The sequence below is a fragment of the Ochotona princeps genome, chromosome 1 (genome assembly GCF_030435755.1).
Source record: "Ochotona princeps isolate mOchPri1 chromosome 1, mOchPri1.hap1, whole genome shotgun sequence".
Lineage (NCBI taxonomy): Eukaryota > Metazoa > Chordata > Mammalia > Lagomorpha > Ochotonidae > Ochotona > Ochotona princeps.
The window spans coordinates 91134399-91158866 of record NC_080832.1 but is presented as its reverse complement, the minus strand read 5'-3'; the positions used below and the strand labels follow the sequence as shown (position 1 = coordinate 91158866).

The following is a 24468-nucleotide window of genomic DNA, read 5'->3' as shown; positions in this document are numbered from 1 at the left end:
GTTGTTTGAATGTTCTCCATACTGATTTCCATAGAGGCTGTACCAGCCTGCAGCCCCACCAGCCTTCCTTTAATATAAGTAAATAAATATTTTTAGGGCCCGGCGGCGTGGCCTAGCGGCTAAAGTCCTCACTCTGAACGCGCCCTGGGATCCCATATGGATGCCGGTTCTTATCCCGGCAGCTCCACTTCCCATCCAGCTCCCTGCTTGTGGCCTGGGAAAGCAGTTGAGGACGGCCCAAAGCATTGGGTTCCTGCACCCATGTGGGAGACCAGGAGGAGGTTCCAGGTTCCTGGCTTCGGATCGGCACAGCACCAGCCATTGTGCTCACTTGGGGAGTGAATCATTGGATGGAAGATCTTCCTCTCTGTCTCTCCTCCTCTATATATATATATCCACCTTTCCAATAAAAATAATAAATCTTTAAAAAAAAATTTTAAAAATCATCCTCTAAAAATGTAAAAAGTTTTAAAAAGATTTTAATATTTGATAGGTAGTTACGATGCACTATTGATATTGTTAACTGTAGGACATTGTGACCCTAGAAGGTCAGGGAGCACAGGAGTACAATTGATTGCATAATATTTGTATGAGAACAACTGAACGGATGCCATCTGTGTGACTGATTGGATATTCTTTGCATGAGACCAACCGAGTGGATACCTTTTGTGTATCTGATTGGATATCATTTGTATGAGACCAGTTGAGTGGACAGCATATGAATGAGAACATTTGATGGAATATACAAAACAAAAGGAGTTCCAAACAAAAGTATAGAAACAGTTGGTGGGTTTTGTGGATAAATTCAATACCTCCTCCCTTAGCCTATGTGAATCTCATTGTATAAAGTCTGATGCTACTAATAAACTTCAGCTTTCTACCATCAGTCAGAGTCCATGCGTGTTATTATCAGCTCCGTGCACCAAGTCCATCGCTGCAGGACAGCAACAGTTAACTATGTTAACAAAGATTTATTCCATAGATTAACAATCTTTGAGGAGAGCAAATAATAACAAAGGTTTGCCACATCGTAATTTGCTGCTTGGGACATCAGCGTCCTAATCTATCATGCCTGGCTCATCAGAGATATGCAACATGTAATTTTATTTTTGTTAATTTAAAGATATATATATAAATAACTTATAAATATATATTTATATAAAATAATGAATAATTTATATACATAAATAATTATAATTATATAATATATAAATATAGTTATAAAAATAATTATGAGTATAATTATATATAAGTATATATAAATAATTTACATATATATAAATCCCTATCAGATCTTTGGAAAAATGCCTTGTTTAGAAAGTACAATCTGTGGTCAGGTATATAAATAACAAAAGAACCTAAGGAAATTGAGATTTCTTTCAGGATCATCCTCAGCTAGACTGGGTTCAGATTGGCTCAGCTCCAGCCATTGCAGCCATTTGGGGAATGAACTAGAAGAGAGAAGCTCTTTCTCTCTCTTTCCTTCTCTCTGTAAATCTGCCTTTGTAATGAAAGAAAGAGAGAAAGGAAGGAAGGAAGGAAGGAAGGAAGGAAGGAAGGAAGGAAAGAAAGAAAGAAAGAAAGAAAGAAAGAAAGAAAGAAAGAAAGAAAGAAAGAAAGAAAGAAAGAGAAAGAAAGAGAGAGAGGGAGAAAGAAAGAAAGAAAGAAAAAAGAAAAGAAAAGAAAAAGAGAGGAAGGAAGGAAGGAGGGAGGGAGGGAGGGAGAAGGAAGGAAGGAAAAAAGAAAGATCAGTCAAAATTCTCCCTCACCACTGCTGGACTACTGGGTGCTGAGGCAAGGTCCAAAAAGGTACCCTTTGGAAATAAGTGTTAAACTTTTAACTCTGTAGTTGATTGTACAGAGGTCCAATGGCCTCAGAACAGTAGCACACTAGTAAAGTGTGATAAGTGGAAAGGCATGATTAAGAGCTTTTTGTCAGCAGCTGTATACCAATAAACTTAGAAATATTTCACCATTTGTCAAACAATCAGCTTTACAGTTCTCCCTTGCTGTACACATATATTGAGCAAGTAAGTATTGCCTGATTCATACTAACTTCTAAACAGATGCTATGGTTATTCTTACATTCTACACCATGCACTACTGAGGATCCCGTTGGGAAGATACCTCAATTTTAGGTGATATCAAAGGCCCTAAGCATCCTAAAGATGGCTCCTGTTGGGCAAGGCTCTAAGTCCTTAGCTAAGCAGCTTTAGATTCTGAACACTATGAACTAGATAAGCCCCTCAAAGCAACAAGGATTTTGAGAATCCTCAGAGGGAGAATGTGACCAACATTCTCTTGCTTGGAATCTACCACATTGTTATTATTAAACAGGCAGAATATTTTTTTTAAAGTGTCTTTTGTAGGCAGGGAATTGCGGCTAACTTCAAACAGAAGAGGAGGTATTGCAGTTGAAGATAAAGGTGAGATAAGCTTGGTTAGAAGAAATAGGAATTTAATTTCTATGGCATGAGATATATATACCATTCTAATTCATCTCAATTTTACAATTGTCAGTATTCTACTAAAATAGGTTGATTCTAGTCTCTTTTGACATTTCTACCGGAACTTTTTCTACTGCGGACATTTTTCTGCTGTTATTTCCCAAGGGGCTCCTTTGTATCATAATCAGGAATGGCCATAAGCAATGCTTAATATTATAAGACATTTTCATAATTTATGTTTTTATCAAGTGATACTTGCATTTGGAAGTTGCTTACATATATTACTATAAGTTTGTCATTTTACATTTTAATTTATTGACATGGCCAAATTAAATAGAATGCTTGCCCTAAAGGAATATTGCTAAGCATTAAATTTAGACCCTAATTTGACCTATGAAGTTCCAATACAGTAACCAATGTTATTTAGATTCTAAATATCACTGACTTCATCATTTTCTTTTAATTTTCTCTAGCAGCTACCTTTTTAATGTAACTACATAAAAAACTCTGGTTTTGACCCTGTATAATAGCAGTATGCTAAAGTGGAATCACAATTTACCAACTACTCCGATTTTTTCAACGGTGGTGCTGCTTAAAAACAAAGCAAGCAAAAATGAATAACCCCAAGTTTTAACCTCCATTAGAAATTACGGGGGAAAAGGGTCAATGTTTATCAAAGTTAAAAGAATATGTCAAACAGAAAAAAAAAGTTTTCAGTTACCTTATATTATGCAAAGAAAACAAGGAGAGTTTTTAAAACATAAAACAGGTATTTTAAAGACTACAACACAGACTTCAATTAACTAATTAAGCATTTTTATTCTTTTCAATGCAATATTCTGTTTGTAACAACAGTCCAAAAAGACAATCAAAAATGTATGATCATGAATCCCCACTACCATTTTGTTTACAGCAGTAAAAACTTAAAAAACAGTTTGGAGCAAAATAGGAACAGTTGAATATGAGATAACTCCTTCAAGTGGATCCATTTTAAATTAAATATTTCAGTTCTCCACAAAGTCACCTGGCTCATCACAGCCTTCACCTTGTGGTTACCCTATATCTAAGTCTACCCTATATCTAAGTCTACAACTATTTCCTAATTATTTATCTAAATCACAAATTTGGCCTTGTTGTTTAGCTACAAAGATACATTGACAGATTCACATCATCTTCAAGAAACATTCCAATTGGTATTTTCTGAGGCCTCCCATACACCAGCTTCATCAAACACTCTGGCCTTCGTAACTGGCCATGCTTTATGCACAGATCTTATCTTCCTCTGTGCCAAATCAGCACCACCACTCTCTGGCCCACATTGCTCTTACTGGACTCACGTGGTTTTGTTTTTGTTTTTTTTTTTTTTTTGGTGGGATAGTTACCCACTCTTCTAATGACCATAAAGGATCAGCCACCTGAGTGGTTTGAAGTTCTCACTCCACATATGATTAATGTCCTTGTTTGGGCGAAAAAAGTCATCTCTGCATCTCCTGTCCTGTCTAAATGGTTATTTACTTAACTGACAATAAACATTTTTATTGTGCACAGCTTATGTTTTGGACATAAATACTGTGAAATGACTAAATCAAGTTATTTAATGTATGCATTATTCCATATGCTGATCTTTTGGGGGCAAGAATAGTTAAAATTGGGGGCAGGCACTTGGAAAAGCTGATGAGGACCCATTTAGGAGATCAGCATCCTATATCAGAGGGCGTAGGTTTGGCTCCTGGCTATGCTCTAGATCCTAGCCTCCTGCTCATTTGTCTGCTGGGATGTACTGTGATGGTTCAGATGACAAGGATCATGTCACCCCCACACAAGAGCTGGGTTGAGTCCCCAACTCTCAACTTTGGCCCAAACTGGAGGTTGTGAGCATTTGGATAATAAACCAACATAGAATTCTATCTATGAAATACATGAAATCTGCTTTTTATATTAATAGAAATTTTAAAATAATGTTCAGAAATTTATTCCTTTAGAAATCTTCAAATATTCAAGTATTAATATTGACTGTGACCACTATAAAATAAAATAGATCTTCTTAGATTAACCCTCTTATATAACTGAAATTTTCTGTACTTTGATCAACATCTCCCCACTCTCCCTATCTCCAGCTCATGATAATCAATATCTTACTTTCTTAAAGCTTAACTGTTTTCTACTGTAAATATATGTGAGACCATGCAGCACTTTTCTTCCTAGCCTGGCTTGTATGATGTCCTCCAGGCTCATCCTTGTTGTCACAAATGATTGATTCCTATCTTGTTAAAGGATGTTCTAATCCTGGCTGCTCCATTTTCCATCCAGCTCCTTGCCTGTGGCCTGGGAAAGCAAACAAGGATGGCCCAAAGCCTTGGGACCCTGCACCTGTGTGGGAGACCATGTGAGAGGCTCCTGGCTTCGGATCAGTTCAGCTTTGGCCATTGCAACCGATTAGAGTGTGAATCAGTAGACAGAAGATCTTTCACTCTGCCTCTCCTTCTCTGTATATCTGCCTTTCCAATAAAAATAAATAAATCTTTTTAAAAAGGCTGAATAATGTTTCATTATGTATCGTAATATTTTTATACATTCATCCACATATGGACACTTACATTGATTTTAGTGAATGTTGCCTTTCTGAATATATTATAATTAACTTGGTAGTGCAGACATCTCTTCAACAAATTAATGAAAGAGGATAAATACAAAACATTCATAACTCATTAACTAGCAACTTACTGGGCCCGCTTTACAGAGCAGCACGTTTATTTATTTAACCAATACTTAGAGATTGTCTAGAATTGGTCAGTTATATGTCTAGATGTTCTAGGAAAAAGTTAAAAATGAACAATATGCTGCTCCATGGAACAGAAATGTAATACACAATTTCAAAAATGCATATGAGTAACTATCATATAAATGAAGAATATGTTAAAACCATTTTCCTGATGAGGCAGCTGAGGTTCTGTCAAGTGCAGCAACTCACCTGGCTTTATACCTAGAAATCGGCAGAATCAAAATATGTGTGGCTTAAGACTCCTCTTTTACGGGCCCAGCAGCGTGGCCTACAGGCTAAAGTCCTCTCCTTGAACGCCCCGGGATCCCATATGGACGCCGGTTCGTATGCCGGCAGCTCCACTTCCCATCCAGCTCCCTGCTTGTGGCCTGGGAAAGCAGTGGAGGACGGCCCAATGCATTGGGACCCTGCACCGGCATGGGAGACTGGCCTCGGATCGGTGCGCTCCGACCCGTTGCGCTCACTTGGGGAGTGAATCATCAGATGGAAGATCTTCCCCTCTGTCTCTCCTCCTCTCTGTATATCTGACTTTGTAATAAAGTAAATAATTCTTTTAAAAAAAAAAAAAGACTCCTCTTTTACTTCTTCATGCTACTTAAAAACTGTAGGCAACAAAATGGTGAAAAAAAAGTTCCCTTTTGTCAAGCACTAAATGTTGAACAGTTTTATATAAAGAGGAGCAAGGAATTTTGCTTTTTTTCACCAATTTGTTACTTCAAGTAAGAGTCCAGGATTACATCTGTTCTTCATGATTTTCAGTGAACTGAAAATCCATAAATTTTTTGTAAATTACGGAGAGCCTTAATTTCATTTGCCATGATGGACATAAAACGGAATGGACTATTTGGAAAAATGCTGAGCTTTTCATTCCCAAGCACATTTGTGAAGGAATCACATCGCCAAATGTCAGGGACAATTGGATTATTTCCAATCCTACCACCAACTTATCAATTATTCACCCTCACCGATTTTTAAATAAAATAACCTAGATCCAAATTGGCAGGTATTCACATGCACACACACAAAAAAAGAGAGAGAGAGCAATATTTGTTGTTAAATGCTGCTGTGTGAGTCAGAATGTAAATGATGGTAGCTGCTCCCCGCAGGAAGAGCTCTGGGACTTGTGTTCCCAACAAGCTGGCAAATAAACAGCAGCAAACATATCCCATCTCTGGGGGCAAGGCAATCAAAATTTGCAATAGAAAACTCTGTATAAGAAAAATGAGACTAATCAACAGTTTCATAAAAGAAAAAGCAATTTTATAAAGCTCTAAACCCTGTATTTTTATGGTTAAATATTAAATGAAGCCAAAATTTTGGTCAGTACTCTAGATTTCATGCTAGTCCTGATTTTGCTGAGCTGTTTCTTCAGTGAACTGAAAAAAAAAAAAGAATCTATGCATTCACTAAAGAAATTAAGATTTTATAGCTAAAAATACATTTACCAGTGTACATAGGGCCAGAGTAATATGGGAAGGCATTGTATATGGGCAGAAAAAAAAACCAATGCATTTAAAAGGTAAGAAAAGGCAAACAGAGCACATTTTTGGGCAGCCAACTGCCAGCTGTGAGCCACTATCTTACTTTGTCAAGGGAACAATTGGAGAGAAGTTTGTAGTGGCAATTCTACAAAAAGAGAAATGCCATTGAACAGCGAGGGCAATTTGATCACACAACATTGAGCAAAACATTGCCAATGACTCCTGCATGTTTTAGTTGGAGGTGATACTGTCTTCTTGAAGCAAGATACCCAGAATGAGCAGAGAGGAAACACTATCTTAATAAGGTAAGTAGAGGCTGCTTTGGCCATGCGCCACGGGGTGATTTTATTGGAGGGATAAATTCACTGTTCCCACTGACTTTGAGTCTGGCAAGAAGGGTTTGGATGTCACTCTGGACTCTTGTCACATCTTCAAACACTGGATGGAGCTTTCTGGGCCCACCCAGCATATGCTTCTGGAAATCCAGAGAAGGAGAAGACACTCCACTAAGCCACAAGGCATATTTCAAAGGTTAAAGCCATCAGAGGAGAAAATCAATGCATGGTTCCATAACTTCATAAAAATAAACGCAGAAATACAATAATCATGAACTGTTATGGGGTGCAGCCAGTGATAGCCAGCACCCATTGGCAGTGGGCAAATGAAATGTGACTGTGTGCCCCACCCTCTGTCCTGAAGGTGGGTTCTGACAGCAATGGAATGTTAATTCCATCCTCAGCCACTCTCCCCACCACCACCACTTAGGTATTTGCTCCTGCCCACCTGTGACTCACCTATCAACTGAGAGGGGACAGCATTGCATTGTTGTGTAACCACTCCCCTCTCAAGCCCATTTTAAAAGGAGTGTGAAGTGGTGGGGGAAAGGGGGTTCTGCTCTCTTTCTGGTCAGGTGCTTCCATTACTCTGGCACCTTGACTCTTGACTGACCCAGGACAGGTAATCCCCTGAGCATGGTCCCTGTGTACTGCTTAGATTGGACAATGGATACAATAATTTTGTTTCTGGTTTGTGTGCTGTCAGGAGTTCCAGGAGAGGTGAGGCCTAGCAGTAGTGGAATGTGGGCAGAGAAGCCAGGGAAAGGTGAATGTCTGCAGCTTTGTAAGTGTGTCTGGGTTATTTGTTGCAGGTCTCTTAGGATAACTTCTATTGTTGGGGAAGCTGGGACATAGGTCTTCAGCTTTACAGATGGGCTTAAGGGTAATGACCATTTGCTCCCCTTTGGATTATGTTTGGTTGGATTATGATTGGTTGGATTGCCATATGGACTTGTGATTTGCTATTTCAAATATGTTCAATTATCACCAAGCTTGGTTAATAAAGACTCCTTAATAAACCTTAGACATGTCTGGTGTGATCTCACTCGCACTCTGTAACAGAACAACAAAGAAATAGGATTCCTTAAAAGATAAACATCACCACCTCAATATTAGAATGTGGAGATGAAGAAATTGGTGAAATGCCTGAAAAGGAATTTAAGAGTGATTATAAGATTCCTCAGAAATACAAAGCAGTGTGTTTGTGTTTTTGAGTAATCCATACATAGCATGGATTAAAAATCCAATGAAGATATATAGATATTCATGAGGAATCAAAATTAAATATTAGAGGGCCCGGCGGCGTGGCCTAGTGGCTAAAGTCCTCGCCTTGAAAGCCCCGGGATCCCATATGGGCACCGGTTCTAATCCCGGCAGCTCCACTTCCCATCCAGCTCCCTGCTTGTGGCCTGGGGAAGCAGTCGAGGACGGCCCAAAGCTTTGGGACACTGTACCCGCGTGGGAGACCCAGGAGAGGTTCCTGGCTCCCGGCATCGGATCGGCGCGCACCGGCCTGTTGGGGCTCACTTGGGGAGTGAAACATCGGATGGAAGATCTTCCTCTCTGTCTCTCCTCCTCTCTGTATATCCGGCTTTCTAATAACAATAAAATCTTTAAAAAAAATTAAATATCAGAAATTAAGAATATGTCAACTAGAAAATACAGTAGAAACCTTTAAAATAGACTTGATGAGACAGAAGGAAGAATATCCAAGTGAGAAGACAAATGTTTAGCAATATCTCATGCAAAAAAAAAAAAAGAAAAATAGGAAAACTGAAAGTAGCATTTGAGATTTGTGATATACCTTTAAACAACAAAGCATTCATGTCTTAGGAGCTACTAAAGCTGTGGATAGAGTAAACGCATTAGAATACATATTCAATAACATAACAGCAGAAAATATCCCTTTTTAGAGAAAGCTAGTAACATCTAAATATAGAAAGTACATAAAATTCCTTATAGACATGGTAAAAAAAAATCTTCACCATGAAATGTGATGGCCAAAAGTTCAAAAGTAAAGCATAAAAGGTTTTTAAAATGTGCAAGAAAGGTCAGATTACCTTAAAGGATCCCAAATTACTGATAACCGATAACTCAACACAAACCATGCAAGCTAAGAGACAAGGAGAGACATAGTCCAAATCCTAAAAGAGAAGTATCAACTCATAATACCATATCTAGAAAAATCTACATGCATAAATGAAGGTGAAATAAACACCTTCCAAAACAAAAAATAAATTTTTGAAAGAATTTGTCACCACTCATCCAGCCTTACAAATTATACTTAAAGATGAGCTACAAACAAAAGCAGGGCTAGACATCATCATCATGAAGAAATGTGAAGGCAGAACAATCTAGTAAAAGTTCAGAGGGACCAACATGGTGAAAGTGCATGTTGGGCTGACACCTGCAATGTCAACAACCCACATGAGTGCTAGTTCACATTCTTGTTTATCCATTTCTGATCCAGCTCCCTTTTAATATGCCTGGAAATGCAGAGAATTGTGGACCCAAGTGCTTGGCCCCCTGCACCCACATGTTAATCCTTGAAAACCTAAAAATACCTTCTAGCTCTTGGATTCATCTTGGCCCCACCCTGGCAGTTTTGGTCATTTGGGTAATGAACGAATGATTGGAAGATCTTTCCCTCTATGTCTGTTCCTATCTCATTAATTTTGCCTTTTAAATAACTAGTCTTCAAAAGAACACAAATAAATTCCAAATAAACAGCAGGAATATTTATGGAAAAATTGCAGACTAAGTTGTTTCTCAACAATAAGCTTGATTGTAAATGGCCTACATTATTCAATTAAAAGATACAGACTGATTGATACAGACCAGTTCAATGAAATAAAAAAACAAGACCCATCTACTTGCTGCCTACAAGAAATACACTTCACTAGAAAAGAGACATGAATATGTAAAGTCAATGCATGGAAAAAGATATTTCATGTTAATGGTAAGCAAAAAAAAAAAAAGCCAGAGGCATCACAATATCATTTCAAGACATACTATAGTACAGCTATAATCAAGAAAGCCTGGAACAGAATCAAAATTAACAGACTTAAGCAGAATTTAATAGAAATTAATTCATGCAGCTAAAACCATCCAGTGTTTGAAAAAGAAGCTAAAATCAATCCCTGGAGAAAGGACAGTCTCTTCAACAAATGGTGTTGGAAAACTGGATCTTTCCATGCAGAAGCATGAAACAAGACCCAGCTTTATACCCCATGCAAAAACCAACTCACAGTGTGTCAAGGATCTGAACCTAACACTGCCAAATGACTACAAAAACACAGGGGAAGCACTCAAAACATTTGGAATAGGCAAAAACTTCTTAAGTAAGGCCCAGAAGCTCCCTGCTTGTGACCTGGGAAAGTAGTCAAGGACGGCTCAAAGCCTTGGGACCCTGCAGCGGCATGGGAGACCCAGAAGAAGCTCTGGGCTCTTGGCTTTGGTTCAGCATAGCTCCAGATGTTGCAGCTGCTTGGGGAGTGAACCAGTGGATGGAAGATCTTCCTCTCTGTCTCTTCTCCTCTCTGTATATCTCACTTTCCAATAAAAACAAAATAAATCTCTTTTAAAAAAAAGATATAAAATCCACCCAGGTGTTCATCAGCTGATGAATGGATAAAGAAAATGTAATGTATATGGATATGTAGATGTGTACATACAATAAAATGAAAACAATTATATTTATTGAAATGCATCATTCCCCAACATACAAATAACATATTTTCTCTTATATACAGTAGTTAGTATATAATACAAAAAAATACATAGAAAAAAAGTTGACATCTTCTGATTTGGTTGTTGCTTTTAGTCCTTGTTTATGTTCCTATGGAATTGTGGTTTTCCTACCTTTCACTTATTAAGTATTATAGTTAGTGGTGCATTAAACCTGTGATTAGAAAATGGACCTGAAATTATGCCATAAAGTCATGAATTTAGCTATTAATTATACAGGACAGAAACCAGATCCACCCCAACTCACTTATCATATTACTCAGCTAAATATCACATGCAAAATTCTTGATATGTATATTTTAACTATTTTTATGTACTGTCATGACCGTCAGTTTCACAACTTCATACACCCATAGGCTCTACTCTGAGGGATGTGTGGTTGATCTAGTTTCTATTCACTGTTACTGAGAATTGGCAAATGCATGATTTTATGGCATTATCTTGAATATCAGAGAATTTGTGAGGGAAATATCAAATCTAAAATTAATCACTGTTCTTTTTAATGAAAGGTAAAGAATGTTTGCTTTGGGAAGTGATTGTCCTGGGTAATTTTCTTCACACACACAACCTGCCCTTTGGAATTCATGGAGCCTCTCTTGGGTACTGTGCTTCTACAGCTCACTTTTATGCTGCTGTTGTTCACATCACCAGAACATCTGGTGTGGAGCACATTGTCCCCTTTCGCACAGTAACAGTAAAAATGATTGCCACCACATCTCTCTCCCAGTCCCTCCTGAGGATACAGCCTTATACAAGAAAGTACCCACCACCAAATAGACTATGACTCTTGGTTGTGAAAATTGTGAACCCTTTTCTCTTTTCTTTAAATCATAGTGTTTGTTTTTCCTCCTTAGAGACAACCATCAACATTTGGTCTAACCTAGACCTAAGAACAGCATGGCTGCTAAGGATTGTCAGAAAAGTTGCTTCACCTGGGATCCTGACATGCAGTTATGTGAACTCAGAAAGAAAACACAATTCTGCAGAAGGCTTGGAATTAGTATGGAAAACGTGATCAAAAAATAGCTAAAAATAAAATCTCAAAAGTTGCTGATATTCATACAGAGCAACATTTCCTTTTTCTTCTCTAACCCATCTTCTGCAGTTACAAAATAACTGTCGGATAAATGTGTTTGCTTTTTGGTGCCTACGACAGTGACATACATTAGAGGAAAACTCACAGCTCCTCCTCGACTAAACACTGAAAAGTATGTGTGTTCTTTTCTCTGCCCTAAAGCACATTGTTAGCATACTGTAAATACAGTAGTGACTCTTTTATTCCTCAGATTTTTAGCTAAATTCAGAAGTAGAGAGGATTATTTCTATACAGCACCATTTCGTACACAATGCATTGGCAACCACTACTCCATGCCACAGTTGATTTGCCTCTTGTGTTAAATTTCCTTAATATCATCTAAGAAAACCGACACCAGACTTGACCTCAGCTTGCTTCTGAATCTTCATTTGAATCTTTCAGAATGGTCTGCTAAAAACAAAAGACTAGAAGTTTGGTACAAACACATTAAGAACTGTTGGGAAATGTTTCGTGTTGACAACATGAAGTATTTTACTATATTATATTTCCCATGCATAACTATCACCATTTAATGTTTTATATACCTTAAATGCAATTTTAGAAAAAGGTTTTTACCTTTTGCAATTTAATCTCAAAGTATTTTTGTTAGAAAAAATAAAAGATCCAAAATAAAACCAAATATGGTTCTCTCACTAACAACCAAAATAAAAATATAATTTTACAACATACTTATACTTTAGAAACAATGTTTAATAAAGTTATTTTAAAATTCATTTAAAATAAGTGAACTTTCTAAGAGAATTCCAAATTGCTCAGTTTTTATTAGGTTTAGAGACTTATTGTGTAATAGAAAATTTCTTCAAAAACTTTCAAAGAAAAACATACAGGAAGTAAAATCTTACTGTTTCTATTTTTATACATACTAAAATAGTTAATGCAGAATAATAAAAAGCTTTGCTGTCAGTATTTTGGTGAACAGCATTTTAATTATTAACTCCATACCTCCTGTAGAAGGTCCCCTTCATCATTCATTTCAACACTTTCTTATTTAAGTCAGCTTTGCAATCCACATTATCTGTAACAAATGCACTCAACGTGTATTTATAGGTATGCCTCCACCAAAGACAGCAAATGATGAATTCCATGGCGACTTTTTCCAGAGGGGACTGGCAGGTAGAAAAAAATAGTAATAATAAACATCAGATTCAGGTTTGTCATGCCCAAGGCACAGTGTGCTAGCAATGTACTAGAACAATCCAATGACAAGTGCTCATCTACGCCTGACTCCCTACAAACAAAAGACATACAAAGCTCAAAAATGTGTTGACTTTTTTCTCTAACACGCTGGATTTTTTGTTACATAGCAATTGTGTTCTGGAAACAAGTCTATTGTTATACTGTGATGATGCAGCATTTATTAGACAACTATGCTATCAAACCTTACAAAAACGCAAGTGGAAAAACGCAGCTATAAGCAACCCAGATTCTACCAGAGGTAAAGATTCATGCATTTTTTTTAAAATAGGTTGGAGGGAGTCTATGTCCTCATCTTTTGAAACTTTTTAAAAGGCAAAGAGGTGGATGGAGAGAGATCTTTCATAAGCTGATTCTTCTCTAAGTGCCCATGGCAGAGTTGGGTCAAGCCAAAGCTAAAAACCAGAAATTTAATCCAGTTTTCTCCCACAGATGGTAATGATCCAAGTGCTTGAACCACCATCTGCTGCCTTCCAGAATGTGCACGAACAGGAAGCTGAATCAGACTCCTACCCGGGGCTTGAATCAGTCACATTAATGTTGGATGCAGGCACCCAAGCAGCTACTCAACAACTGCACCAAATATCTGCTGTAAGACCTACTTATTTTTAATTCCCATTTTCATTTTGTTTCCTAAAAGTTGTCTGAATTCCAAGTTAATTCTGCTTCTTTACTATATAACTGCAGCCATCTCTATCTGGTCTCTACAATTTTCCATCTGGAGCAAATTCTAGCCCATCCCAGCTATGCTCAATGAATGGGAAATCATTTATAGGCGGCATCAGACTTCTAGAAACAATCCCAAATCAGAGTAACTGAGAGTATTTTGTCTTCATGCTACTGTACTCAATTATGACTTCCAATATAGTTAGTACAGTTGGTGGAATGAAGGAGGGATGATAAGGAGTTTCTTCTGTTTCAAAACAAACCCTCTCTCTAAGGGTTTTCCCTGTGTATAAGTACAGTTTACACTGCTGATCAATCTAGGTCTTCTGGGCCTCAATAAACAGATTAAGCATTCCAACCTGTCAGGCCTGATGCTCTTGGTCTGTTTAAAAAGTCCTATTTCCTAAGAACAAATATAACTGTTTCTATTTCCATCATGCTGACCCTAAACTCTACGGTATCTCCTCTGTGCTACCTGATTTCTAACGAAAACTTAGCTTCAGACCTAATCCTGATGCTGATGCCCAGTTACAAGCGTATCCTATGCAAAGGTATTGTGGACTTCCAGGTTTACCCAAGAAAACAAGTTGTATCTTTCGTGCTAGTATCTGATTTAGAATTCTTGGTTCTCTCCAGGCCATTGGCACCGTAATCGATTCCTACAACATGCCAAAGCCTATCTTGAGTTTTATCATTCCCCTTTGTGGACACATTTACTTCCACTCTCCAGTATATCTAGTATATGCCATTCTCTATAAAGTATGCCAATGGGGGAAAAAAGTTTTGTGAAAAATTGTAAATGTTAGCCTCAGTCATAGAAGAGAATTGTCTGAGTTGTGCTTACATATCAGAAGACAAAATCCTTTCTTCGTAACACTGTCCAAATTCACCCGGGAAATTTATTATCCTCTAAGATGCTATTTAATTCATTCCATCTTCATAATCTAACTTTCCTTTGATAATCCTACATTATTGGTGTGAATCTATGGGTTTCTTCTAACTCTACTCCCATATACATCCAAAAGAGCCTTGATTCCCTGTCAATATGCCTATTTTTGTTTTAAAATTATATAATACTTTAAAGTGATACATAATTTTCAGGAAAAATCACATTTTCTACAACTTCATAGTCATTAAGTTCCTTTAATGAGCTCTACTTGTTAATTTGCTTCCTCTCTTTCCACTTGTCTTTTTCTTTCTTCTTTCTATGAATTTCAGTATCTTCTCAGTCCTCCTTGAGTGCTTTCCTTTATGGAATTCAATATAATGCTCATAACATTTGTTTACTACTGATTAATTATTTTCTCTGTTCCTAATTGCATTGCTAGGTAGCTAAAAAGCATCCCATTTCTTTCTTAAAATTTAGGAAACCAGAGTTGGCACAGTAGTTCAACAGGCTAGTCCTCTGCCAATCAGTACTGGCATCCCATAGGGGTGCCAATGCGTGTCCCAGCAGCTCCACTTCCAATCCAGGTACCTGTCTGTGGCCTGGCAAAGCAGTGGAGAATAGCCAAAGTCCTTGGGCCATTACACCCTGTGGGAGACCTGGAAGAAGCTCTACCTCCTGGCTCCTGGCTTTGGATTGGCTCAGCTCCAGCCGGTGTGACCATTTGATGAGTGGATCAAAGGCTGGAATATCTTTCCCTTTCTGCTTTTCCTTCTTTCTGTGAATCTGCCTTTCCAATTAAAAATAAATACATCTTTAAAAAATAAAGAGCTTTGAAAGCTATGTCAAGATATCAATTGATTTGCTTAGTTTTTTTGTAATTCATCCAAATCAGTGTTTATTCTTTTATTTTTTAAAAAGATTTATTTATTTTTATTACAAAGCCAAATGTACAGAAAGGAGGATCAGAGAGGAAGATCTTCCGTCCGATGATTCACTCCCCAAGTGACCAGCAATGGCCAGTGCTGTGTCAATCCGAAGCTGAGAACCTGGAACCTCTTCCAGGTCTCCCACACAGGTGCAGGGTCCCAAAGCATTGGGCCGTCCTCAACTGCTTTCCCAGGCCACAAGCAGGGAGCTGGATGGGAAGCAGGGCTGCAGGGACACAAACCAGAGCCCTTATGGGATCTCAGCACTTGCAAAATGAGGACTTTAGCCACTAGGCTACTGTGCCAGGTCCAAAAATAGTTAATTATCTTCAAAACTAAGTTGAATGTCTTAGACTTGAAAATGATACATTTTTAATAAAAAAAAATTTTGGCATGATTTGTGTGACATAACTGTGAAGGTTTAAGAAACTTCATTAAAATTTGTGATTTTCTTACATTAATCATCTTAAAATTTTTTAAACGATCTTTGAAAGAGAAAGAGGATAAGGATTGAAGTGGGAGAGAGAGAATTTTCCTTCTGCTGGTTCACTCCCAAAATAGATCCAATAGCTGAGGTTGGGCTAGGCCTGCAGCAAGAAGCCAGGAGCTTCATCAAGTACTTGAGCTACCATCTGCTATGCTCCCTGGTACATCAGCAGGTTGTGAGATTGGAAGTCAAGTACCTAGACCTCAAGTCAATGCTTTAATTGTGTGCCGAAGTTTATCACACTGTACCACAATGTTCACACCTCAGATGTCCTTCAAGTGACTTTTAATGCCTTGTCTCACTCACACACACACACACACACACACACACAGATATTTGTAAAAATATGCTTGTGCAATATAATCATGGTTAATGGAAGAAAGACAAAAGAGTATTCACATCAACAGGTTTGTGCCCAAAAAAGGGCATTATTCCAAAATCAATGAATGGCTAACAAATGTATAATTATACCTTTATTTAAATTAATAGATCCAAATTATGATTTCCTATTTTAGTTGATGTTCTTGATTAGTCAATCAATATTTCTTATGCAAATGAGACAAAAGAACTCCTGTGACTCTATAAATATGTCTTTAAAATAAGGTTGATATACTTTAGGTGAAAATGTGAGATTTGATACATGCCATTACTTTTAAAAAAAAAGAAAACGAGAAGACAAAACAGAAAGATAGAGTTAAAGATAGGTTGTATCTTCTACACAAATCTAAATGACTTAAAAATAGTTGTTCTTCCAAAACAGGATTGTAATTTATGCACAAAATTTTCGAAGTACAAAAAGGTATTAGAGTTCAAAGTAATAGGCTCACTCTAATTTGAACAGTTTGATTTTTCCCTATTTTATGTTATAGTCACAAATAAATAGATGTCTCATGGTATAATTTTTAAAGCAATGTGTCTTTAATTAAAGAATAATTTTAAAAAGTGAATGAAAATCTTCAAAGACACCTCTTTCCATGAGTCATTCACTTAATCCCTTCAAAGGAAACCTTGCTGCCTCTGCAGGGTCTGTCAACCCACTGACACTGTAATTGTGACCTCCGTAAAGCTACAGTGGTCACACTGCTTCCTCTATTCCAGTTAAAACAATCCGAAGTTATGTCAAACACTTGTGGAACTTTACAAATATTTAATTTTGCTCCCTTATTGTAGCATGTAACAAGAATTCAGTGGTAACAGGATAGAACTCAAATAGTTCTGAGTGTAAATTTCAAGTGCTTTACAGATACTAAGTCATTTACTCTCTTCAAAATCAATGACATTAGCATAATATGCATTCAAAGTTTTACTATAATTTAGTCAGTTTTTACAATGGAGAAACAAAAATGTTTTCTATTTTGTTTACTTTTTAAATTTTTTATGATACAGTTCCATAGGCTCAGAGATTTTCCACAGCTCCCTCTCTCTATTAGTACAATACGGTAGTCCTTCCACAATAGTTACAGGTCCATCATTCTGCTGTTGAAGTGTATCCTGACATAGTAGGTACAGACAAAGGTACAAAGTCCAGCATCCTATTGTCAATATATATTTAACAGTTCCTTTGGGAGTCCATCTTTTATTCAGGAGAAGCAATGCATATTACAATGTATCTTCACTGCTTGGTATGCTAGTCTCCATTATACAGTTCCCGTAGATGAATATATGTGCACATATGGAGAAACCAAATGTTGGGAAAGGGATTAAGAGAAAGAGGGTTAATATGACCCAGCAATACCATTTCTAAGAATATATCCAAAATACGTGTTACATGACAAAGCAACATGCACCTCAATGATCATTGAATCACAATGAACAGTCGCAAGAACGTGGAAGCAACCTAAACTCCCATCAACAGACGACTGGATAAAGAAGCTGTGGTTCATCTACAGTATGGAATACTATTCAGCAATTAAAAAAAATGAAATACATTACGTTGTGGCCAAATGGGTCAAACTAGAGACCATTACGCTAAGGGAAATGAATCAATCCCATAAGGTCAGATAGCATATGTTTGCTCTAATATAAGATAATATGATGTGAAATCTAGGGACATTATATATGAATCTTACTCTATGTCACCTCATATTTACCTGTACCTTCTGTAACAAGATCTTGAGATGTAATTCATTCATTAACCATCCTTAAGTGGATGATTGCTTATAGTCACCTGGTGCAGTTTAAGTGAGCTAGCTGAAACCTAGGAATGGGTTATGGAACCTCAAGTTATGTCTGGTCTTTCAGAAGCACATGGGGAAAAGAAATTGGGCTTGCAATTGCTTTCTCTTTTTTTAAAGATTTGTTTATTTTTTATTGGAATGTCAGATTTTCAGAGAGAAGGAGAGACAGAGACAAAGATCTTCCATCCACTCCCCAAACGTCCATCATGGCCAGAGCCTAACTGATTTGAAGCCAGAAGCCAGGAGATTCTTCCTGGTCTCCCACTCAAGTGCAGGGTCCCAAGGCCTTGGGTCATTCTCTATTCCCTTTCCCAGACCATGAGCAGAGAGCAGGATGACAAGTGGAGCAACCAAAACATGAGCCAGTGCCCATACAGAATGCCAGTACCACCGGAGGAGGATACCCTACCCCACTGTCCCTACTGTCATTTTTTAACACACTTTACAAACACACCTTGAGACAACACTAGATTTCCAAATTCTGGCCCAGGCTCGTCTCAGCTTGAGTGCACCAATTAGCATTAATTTATTATTCATCATGCAAGTTTCCTAACAGTGACATTGCTTTGACTAGTCCATAGATTGGTTAATCTCCTTTCCTTCCTACATTCTTTTGAGTTTTTTCAAACTACTTAGGAGTTGAGAATGTTTCCTACTTTGATCAAAACATTGGTAATTCTCAAATCTATGAGATCCTTTCATATTCATATTTTAATTTTAATAATGCAACAAGATGTGCTTAATATAAAAACCTTCAAGTTTGTATGAATTGTAATAATGGCTTTTCTATTCATATCGCACTTTGACATATAATTTTTTGAAAGGAGTTAATTTTTAATTTTTATTTCATGTTAATAAAGTAGCTGAAAGAAAACAATCTGTAAACTAACTCATTAAGTAAACCAGGATAATTTTTAATTAAGTCCTTTTCACATTTTCAGACTGAATATAAATCTATTAAAGATTAGCCCTCCAGTTATTTTCTTATTATTTTCTAGGTCATTTTCACCATTCTCAGATACAATCTGACTTTCAGGAATTTATATCAGTTTGAATTTTTTATTTATAAAACAAAAGAGATGATACTATGTAACTTTTTTTAAAAAGTGTATGTCCAAAAGGAAATTATCAGCTTTCCATACTCAAAACTTCACAGTCCTATCCCATGCTTGGTTGCCTCCTTGACACAGTTCCTGGGATACATAATCCAAATGTCTGCCCTGAGAATTATGACACCTTTTTTAGCAGCTGACTTCCACTTCAAAGAAGCTAAACCATAAAAGGAATCATGTCAGTCTATATCAGGGTACACTGCTTTCAGGAGAGGTGAGGACGGTTCCCAGGATGATGTCTGCAGCACAAAGCCTGCAGAGAAGCCATTACAAATGGAAGCAAATCTGAAATCCTGGGAGACAGTCTTCAAAATGATGCTCCTAGTAAGACTGTCTAGTGGCTATGAATATATAAAAAGGAGATTTAGGCTCACACTAATAATTAACAAATAGAAGAATAAGCAAATGAACACAAACTGTAACTAAGCAGAGAGAAAGTTATAATAAAGGAAAAATAGTTGGATATAATATTAATCTGAGCCATAAATATTTATAGTCAGGATACTGTAAACACATAGTATTGAAAGCTTACAATGTGATTACACAAGGATAGGTGCCAGGAAAATCACACCACTGTAATTACTCTGGCTTAAAGTCCCACATGTTCATCAGAACCTTTCTACCATTGTTCTCAATTGCACTGGCTAAACAGGAACCCAAAGGTTATCTGTAACTGCTTTTCTGTGGGAAAATACTCCCTTTGTTCCAAGCAAAAAGTTTAGAAACAAACTTTCAGAACCAGCACGATTATCCCACAAAAAAAAAAAAAAAAAAAACAACAGTTAGCTCCTTAACAAGTAGAGATAAAACCTAGACTGAGGAGTCTTTATTTTTTCTAATAGCTTTTAATAAAAATATCTTGTAAAATTTCTCCCATTATCATATTTGTATACATTCTAAATGTTCTTTTAAAGCTCAAAACCGCTCATACATAGAATTTAGTTCATCTATGGAGAACATAAATCCAAAGTGATTGGTTAAGTTCATTGGAATTTTATTTCCTTCAAAAAGAAAAACTAAAGATAAAATTAAAACTCATAATTTCAGAAATCCTATTCCTTTCACTAACCACAGCACTGGGTTTTTCCACAGGACTCTAGATAGCTTCAGGTAGCAGATACCATGTTTTCATTCTGATCAAAAGGGAAAATGAATGGCAAAGGTGGCGATTATACATCCCACTGGATGACAACAGCACTGACTTCGTGTTTATTCCATTGGTTAGAAGTTAATTACATGGCCAACTTACTACTGCAGAGACTGCAAAGTGCTGCCTGTACTGTGCCGTATGTGAGTCCAGAGGGTAATCACAGTTTCCTGAACTAATAATCAGCATAGGACAGGACCAACTAGCAATTTTAGACACCACATCTTTTGCCAAATAACTATTCCATTTCATTGAAGACTATTCTTTTCACAAGCTAAACTTTCAACAAGTCTTTTTCTAGAATATGATTTCCATTCTGTTCATCAGTCTTGATTCTGCAATGTTTTGTGAGGCTGTGATACAATAAAAATATATGTTGTTGAGGTCTGTATCTGGCATGGCAAGTTAAGCTGTCCCCTATGATGCCAGCATCTCTTATGAGCACTGGTTCACGTCCCAGTCACTGCACTTCAACCCAGCTTCCTGCTAATGGTCTGCAAAAAGCAGCAGAAGATGGGACAAAACCTTGAGTCCCTGATGCCCACACAGGAGGCCAGAGGAAGTTCCTGCCTCCCAGCTTCAGAATGGACTTTGTACACAGTTTGGGAATGAACCAACAGGTTGAAGATATTCATTCTTTCTCTTTCTCTCTCTCAACTCTGTAATTCTGTATTTCCAATGAATTAATAAATCTTTAAAAACCAAGATATAAATCTTTGCTTTCTACTCCCCCCATCACCTGAGACAATTAAAACCTTTGTAAGAGGAGCTAGATGAAATTTTATTCTAATTTTGTTTGTTTCCCCAGGTCATCACAGCAAACTCTAAGTCACTTGAAATTTCTTAGGTAATAGAGTACCATTTCTTCTAGCAAGGTGGCTCTTGATGAGTTATTTCATGAGAACTACTCACTAGAAAGATCAAACCATGATTAGAAGGTCTGAACATTCAGCCTACCACTCCACGGACTCCAAAGGGAGAGCACTGGCAGATACCTTTAACAAGTAACCAAGGCTACTTGATGAAACTTCTATGAATATCCCAAAGCTATTGATCTGGAGAGCTTTGAGAATGCTCAATAATTAGAGGTGGTAGAAGGATGGCAAACCTTGGAGAGGGTATGGAAATTCTATACCCCTCCCCTAATAACTTGTTTGTGCAACTTGCTGTTCATTTGTACCCACTCTAACACATATCCACCATTGTAAACCTAAAGTGAGTCCCTGAGTCCTGTGAACATCTTCAACAAATAATTAAACACAAGCACAGAGTCACAGAAATTCCAGTTTGTAGCATGTCAATCCTAAGTGTGATAATGGAATTTCTAGTGGGACTGAAGTCTTACTTAGCCTGTTAGATCTGACTTTAAGTCTAGGCAGAGAGTGTCAGAATCAACCTGAAATATCAAATGCTCAGTTGGTTTTCAACAGATAATAAGTGATATAAATAAGAGAAGCAGAAAGTTTCTGGAACAAATTCTCTGCGATTGTCTCTTTTCAAAAGTTTCTTGAGTGTGGCTTCTCCCTTTGTCTCTCCCTTTCCCCGATAGAGGAAGGAAAAAAGAGAATGTGGAAACAATGGTCTTACTCACCTTCCTGTAGCCCTTGACCCTTTGCACTCTAATAACCATGTAAAGATCATCAAAATTAAAAAATAAAATAGAGAAAAAGTGTTTTGAGTAGTTTTGCTCATTTCTCCTTATGGATAAATTTCAAAGACAGTTCTCGAAAATGAACATAAAACCTCTTTGGTAATTTGAATTCACCAAAGTTACAGAATATTTTGGGGAAATTATCTGTATCATTTGTAATGTTGCAATAATGATGCGGTTATCTATGTAGGTCTTGTGCTTTTTTGTTACATGGTGAAGTTCTCTTCATTGTTCATGCATACAATTTTTTAAAGATTTATTCATTTTTATTGGGAAGTCAGATTCACAGAGAGAAGGAGAGACAGAGAGATCCTCCATCCACTGGTTCACTCCTGCACAGGTGCAGGGTCCCAGGGATTTGGGCCATCTTGTACTGTTTTCTCAGGCCAAAGGCAGGAAGCTAGATGAAGTGGAGCAGCCGTGATATGAACAGGGGTCCATATGGGATCCTGGCACATATAAGATGTGGACTTTTGCCACTAGGCTACCATGCCAGGCCCCACCCATACAAGTTTAAAGTGTATTCTTCTTCTGCCTCAGTCTCTTTCTAGTCAAACATTATCTAGTCATTCATTCTTTTTTTTTCCAGTGTGGCATTTTCCAGTACCCTTTAATGGCAAGAGGCATCTTTTTTAAGCCACTGCTTTTCACAGCTGATGTGACTCATGCTTCATGAAATAAAGTAATTACTGCCAAAGTCCTGTGAAAGTTTCGAAAGGTACAGAATAAGTATCTTTTTTTGTACTTATTTTCAATTAGTCACTAACAAAAGCGTGCAAGGTGAATTTTACAATGACTAATCATGTTCTGAAGCCTGTTTAAATAGATTAAAAATCCAAAATACTTGCTGAGTTATATATGATTCACTGCAGAGTCCATTAGTCAGGAATGACTTAGAGAAGCATGCCTAATATTAGCAAAAGAGTAGCTGTGTAAATGAAGAAGATAAGATATAAGACTAAGTCTACGTCTTGGTTTTGAACATTTTCTTAAAACTGGAACATAAATTTATTTCTTAAGGTAACAAAAAAATAGAAAGGAACACCTATTTGTATGAGAAGAAAGCATAAGTGAATTAGTCATTCCATTTTAGCCATCAACTGAAGAACATAATCTAGCTTAGAAAGAACAGCTCTAAATTTGGCAACATTAAAAGCCAGCAGTCCCAAAAGCAAAAGCACAGACTATCATCCAGTTAAGAGAGATGTGAAGGTAAAATTAATTATTCACAATACAGATCTAGGAGCAGGTGGTTTGTGCAGCATTCTCTTTCCTGTGTTGATTTTTTGTCATTGTTGCTAGTGGCTCAACAAATATTTTAGAACATAGCATCTCTCCAGGGCATTGAGAAAGGTATAGCTGACAAAATTCTACAAAAGCCATTCACATTTTCAGTGTCGGTAAGACAGAATGATAAGCCAAATACAGATCTAGCCTGGAGAAATCTGCCATTCAGAAGCAGCAATGACATATTTACCGATGATCTTAACCCAGGTGGAGTGCTAACTGCACAAGTAACACAGATCTTTTTTAAAAGTAAAGACTTTCAAAGAGAAAGAGGATAATGGGAAGTTTTTATTTTTTGGAACACAGCATTGACCAACTACTAGCTGTTATTACCAAGATTAAGATAAGGAACAGGGAGAAGTCCAAGCAGGGGGCTCGCCGTGCACAGCACAAACAGGGTAAGTGATGCAAGCAGGAAGCAGGAGTGGCTAAGACCTGATTTTCAAAGATTTGTTGGTTTCAAACAGCTAATTGTTGCTATTAACTTATGCAAGATATTTAAAATTCATCAGAACAGTGCTTTGGGATGATTCTTGGAGGGGATCCTTTGTAGGGGGATCTGATAGGTGTACTGAGGCAGACTGGAGCCTGAGGACCAAATGAGCAAATGTTTCTAGCTGTGCAGAGACGCGGCTGAAAGAATCCTGAAACGGATCCCCAAAACCCTAGCTCTTGGTGTAAACATACCTTAGTTATGCAACCAAACACTGACCCTAGATGCTGCCATAAAGGAATTTAGTGACATAATTATAATCCCAGTTATGGTAGAGATATTATGCAGGTGGATCAGCCCGAAACTTCAGTGCTTTTCCATCTTGGTCAATGTCATTAACTGAGAAGCTGAAAAGATTCAAAGCATAGAAGCAATTCAACAACGGAGAAAGTGTAGAGATGAAGTTGACTGGGTATCAAGGAATGCAGGTAGCCCAGAAGCACAGCGCAGCACCTGACGGGCAGCAAGGAGAAAGGAGTCCTGGATCTCAAACTGAAAGGGTTTTTGAAAGCACACATCCACTCCTTAGATATTGTGAGCACTGGACAATT

The 24468-nt window shown here is 37.4% G+C and overlaps 1 protein-coding gene across 2 annotated transcripts in view; it reads right to left on the bottom strand.

Annotated features, from left to right (window-relative positions):
* The window catches only part of LGSN (lengsin, lens protein with glutamine synthetase domain), a 50158-nt gene extending 25966 nt beyond the window's left edge, over positions 1-24192 (bottom strand). Inside the window, exon 1 of one of the 2 annotated variants that reach the window (XM_058671812.1) lies at positions 24112-24192. Coding sequence is in view for 1 of the 2 variants with exons in the window: in XM_004580565.2 (XP_004580622.2) it covers positions 12831-12860 (30 nt within the window). In the remaining variant the exon portion in view is untranslated. Of the gene's footprint in view, positions 1-12830; positions 12980-24111 lie in introns of those variants that run through there. The other variant, XM_004580565.2, reaches the window with a different exon arrangement.
* Between the last annotated feature and the right edge of the window lie 276 nt (positions 24193-24468).